Raw genomic sequence first — 3,658 nt, forward strand, 5'->3', positions numbered from 1 at the left:
CCGTCCTGCAGCCTTGGAATTACTTGGGAGGCTGGACTCCTATGGGGGAAGAAATCCTGGGGTTTTCTTGCATTTGGTTTTTGAAGGTAGGATGCAACACTGGTAAACCCTGAAGGTTCAGGCTGAATGAGAAGGGCAGGCTTGGGGGGCACACACTGAAAGTGGTCTGCCTTTTTTCTGAGGCACAGGGGTTGTGAGGTCATAGCCTTTTGTACGATACACATGAGAATACACAAATATGAAGACATTTTAAAAAGTTAATCTTGGGACACCTGGGTGGCTCAGTGGGTCAAACCTCTGCCTTCAGCTCAGGTCATGATCTCAGGGTCCTGGGATCGAGTCCCACATGAGCTCTCTACGAAGCCTGCTTCCCCTCTCTTTCTGCCTGCTTCTCTGCCTACCTGTGATCTCTCTGTCTGTCAAATAAATAAATAAAATCTTTTAAAAAATTAATCTTATTCTGAGACTTGATGCCCAGACACATATCTGACTGGCTCTTATCTCCCTAGATTTTCCTTTTACTTGACACCCTTGACAAAATCCTCTTTTGGTTCCTGACCGTTTCTCCAAGTCCCCAAAAATCCTGGTCCCATCTTCTGAAGTCTTTATACTGTCCGTCCGTCCTTCCTTCCTTCCTTCCTTCCTTTCTTCCTTCCTTCCTGGGACAGTTGCTTGGTATCCTTGAGACTTCCAGAGCTTTTACACTTATATCTTAGGAACTGAATAGCTGGTGTGTTTTAATTTCTTTTTTTTTTTTAAAGATTTTATTTATTTGACAGACAGAGATCACAATTAGGCAGAGAGAGAAGAAGGGAAGCAGGCTCCCCCAAGAGCAGAAAGCCTGATGCGGGGCTCGATCCCAGGACCCTGAGATCATGACCTGAGCCGAAGGCAGAGGCTTAACCCACTGAGCCACCAAGGCGCCCCCCCTCATGCCCTCTTGACAGATCCCCAGGACCAGGTGGACCCTGCCTGCCTGACGGGAGTGGCCCACATGTCCTCTCTAAGCTGGCGTTTCCACGGGTTTACCTGAAGAAGAAAAAAAGCCTCTCTGTTGAACTGAGGCATCTCCCACTTTCAGCCAGGTGTTCCCTGGTTGTGTGAAGGTGAATTCTGGGGGATTGGCAGGGACAGAGGCGCACAGACGACGCGGGGCCGGCCCAGGGTTGGTGAGGGGGCTCACCATGCAATGATCTCAACTTTTGTATTTGAGTATTTCCACCACACAATCTTTTGTTCGAGAGTACAGGCCACTTGGCTTGTCTCGTAAAAACCCCATCACACTGTGCTCAAAGGATTCTGAGGACGGAGGTTCTAGAGAGTAATCATCGCCCCCGTGGTGTTTGTCTCTGTCATGGAGACCAGCTGAACCATGTGAATTTCTCAGGGAGCTCAGCTTCTGCTCCAGGCGGGAATCCACCGAATCAAACCCCATCCCTCCCCTCCCTGGCCGCCCAGTGCCGAGGCGGGCTGGGTGGGAGCTGGGGGTGTCCGTCCAGGCAGAGGAGGAGGAAGGGGGAAGCCAGGCTCAGTAGTCTATGTTGAAAGGATAGTCCTTGTGGTTCACAGCTATGGGTAGCCGGCACATTCGGAAGTTCCTGTCCAGGCGGAAGATGTCCTTCATATCCTGTTCTGATAGTTCAAAGTCAAACACCTGGATATTCTCAAGAATCCGCTTTGGGTTGACTGATTTGGGGATCACGATCACATTCCTCTGGATCTGAAATCGCAGCAAAATCTGGGCCGGAGACTTGTTGTACTTCTGGGCCACCCTCTGAATCACGGGGTCATTCATCAGGTCCATCCCCTCACTGGAACCGCCGATAGGCCGGTACGCAGTCACGGACACGTCTCTGGACTGGCAGAAACAGATCAGGTCCTTCTGGGTCAGATACGGGTGGCACTCAATCTGGTTAGTCACTGGCCTGAATCCCAAGCTGGGTTTGTTCAAAAGTCTCTCCAGCTGCTCATGGTTGAAGTTGGACACCCCGATGGCTTTCACCAGCCCCATGACCACCAGGTCCTCCATGGCCTCCCACGTGTCCAGGAAGTCGGTGTCACTGGGTATCACCATGCCGCTGGGGTCCAAAGGCATGTCTTCCACCCCGGGCTTGAAACCCATGGGCCAGTGTATGAGGTAGAGGTCCAGGTAATCCAGCTTCAAGGCCCTCAGACTCTTGGTGCATGCTGCTTTCACCAGGGACTTCTCATGGCTGGTGCACCAGAGCTTACTGACGATAAACAGGTCCTCCCGCTTCACCACACCCTCCTTGATCTTGCACTGGATCCCGGCTCCAATCTCACTCTCGTTGTGGTATAAGTAGGCGCAGTCGAAGTGCCGATATCCGGCGTCGATGGCCAATTTCACTGCCTCTGTCACTTCCCCTGGAGCCGCCTGCCAGGTGCCCAGGCCAAGCGCCGGGATCCGCTCCATGCCCCGCACCGGACCGCGGCCGCGGGAACTCCTGTTTTAATTTCTTAAGAGGGATCCCATAAGGAAGCTTGGGTTTATGGCAGAGCCCTCGACTAAAGCTTGCATTAAGGAGCACTCAGCAACTGACTGTGTCCCTCCATTACAGGGTTGATGCCCTTGCAGGTACACAGAAACTTCTTGGTCAAAGATCATGAAGAACAGTTTTTCTCTTGAAAAGATCTCTTTAGTCTTTCTTATGTCAAGTGTATGAAATGTTTCCCAAAATGAAAAAGGTTAAAGAAGTTGTTGTTTGTAAATGGACTTTCTGTATATGACTGATACCAGTTGATCGTACCTTGATATTTTGTATTAGTCAGCACTCTCCAGAGAATCAGAACTAATAGAGAAAGAGAGAGAGAGAGTGTGTGTCTCTGTGTGTGTGTGTTCTGTTCCGATCCTCCATTACTGGCACAAGGCTCACCCACCTCAAGGGGGACAATCTGCTTTCCTCAACCTACTGATCCAAATGTTGATCTCACCCAGATAGCCTCTCAAAGACACACCTGGAATAATATTTGGCCAAACATGTGGGTACCGTGTGGCCCAATTAAGTTGACATAAAATTAACCATCACAATATTCCATAACTGATCACATTTAATCTGATTTAACTTCATTTGCAGCTTCTATGAAGGCTCTTAAGAGCATAGCTATTAGTTATAAATTTTAAAACCCTGTTTTTTTTTTTTTTATTGATTCTGATTCAGTTCTCTATCAAAACATCCTTGGCTGTGTACTTCGGGCTCTTTTCAAGGTTTGGGTCGTAGACATTTCAAAGAGAGATAAAAACATCCCTGATATCTGGGAGCTAGCTCAATACTGTCTTGCAGGCCTTATTGTGCCTATGAGCTGGACTTGGCATTTTTCTATTAAACATGAATAGGCTCTCAGAATGTCAAAATCAGACTGCTCTACAATCATCATGGATCAAGGCAAAAACAACAAAACCACTCTCCAGTTATGTTTGAGAACACAGAAAAACATGAACTCTGTCTAAACCATAAAATGACCAAACTATCTCCCTGTCCTGGCTAATATGAATGATTGCTTCTTTCCTAACAATTATAGATTAAGCCTAACTCTAACCTTCCCTCTTTCTAGATAAGGCTTATTCAGATACTCAGCCACAGAACTACCCCCATTTCCTGATAGTACTGAATCTAAAGCCACTTCCTTAAACTTTCCT

At 48.1% G+C, this 3,658-nt stretch overlaps 1 protein-coding gene across 1 annotated transcript; it reads right to left on the minus strand.

Moving 5' to 3' along the window:
- Positions 1-1,409: 1,409 nt before the first annotated feature.
- Positions 1,410-2,457, minus strand: LOC101687856 (1,5-anhydro-D-fructose reductase-like). The gene has a single exon (XM_004765702.3). The coding sequence runs from the start codon at positions 2,432-2,434 to the stop codon at positions 1,529-1,531; it is 906 nt and encodes a 301-aa protein (XP_004765759.1). The 5' UTR covers positions 2,435-2,457; the 3' UTR covers positions 1,410-1,528.
- Between the last annotated feature and the right edge of the window lie 1,201 nt (positions 2,458-3,658).

This window comes from Mustela putorius, unplaced genomic scaffold, assembly GCF_011764305.1.
Source record: "Mustela putorius furo isolate JIRA1106 unplaced genomic scaffold, ASM1176430v1.1 tig00000421_pilon_pilon_pilon, whole genome shotgun sequence".
Taxonomy (NCBI): Eukaryota; Metazoa; Chordata; class Mammalia; order Carnivora; family Mustelidae; genus Mustela; species Mustela putorius.

What these genes read in the sequence shown, in the direction of transcription:
- LOC101687856 (XM_004765702.3), bottom strand. Translation starts at nt 2,434, where the DNA reads ATGGAGCGGATCCCGGCGCTTGGCCTGGGCACCTGGCAGGCGGCTCCA.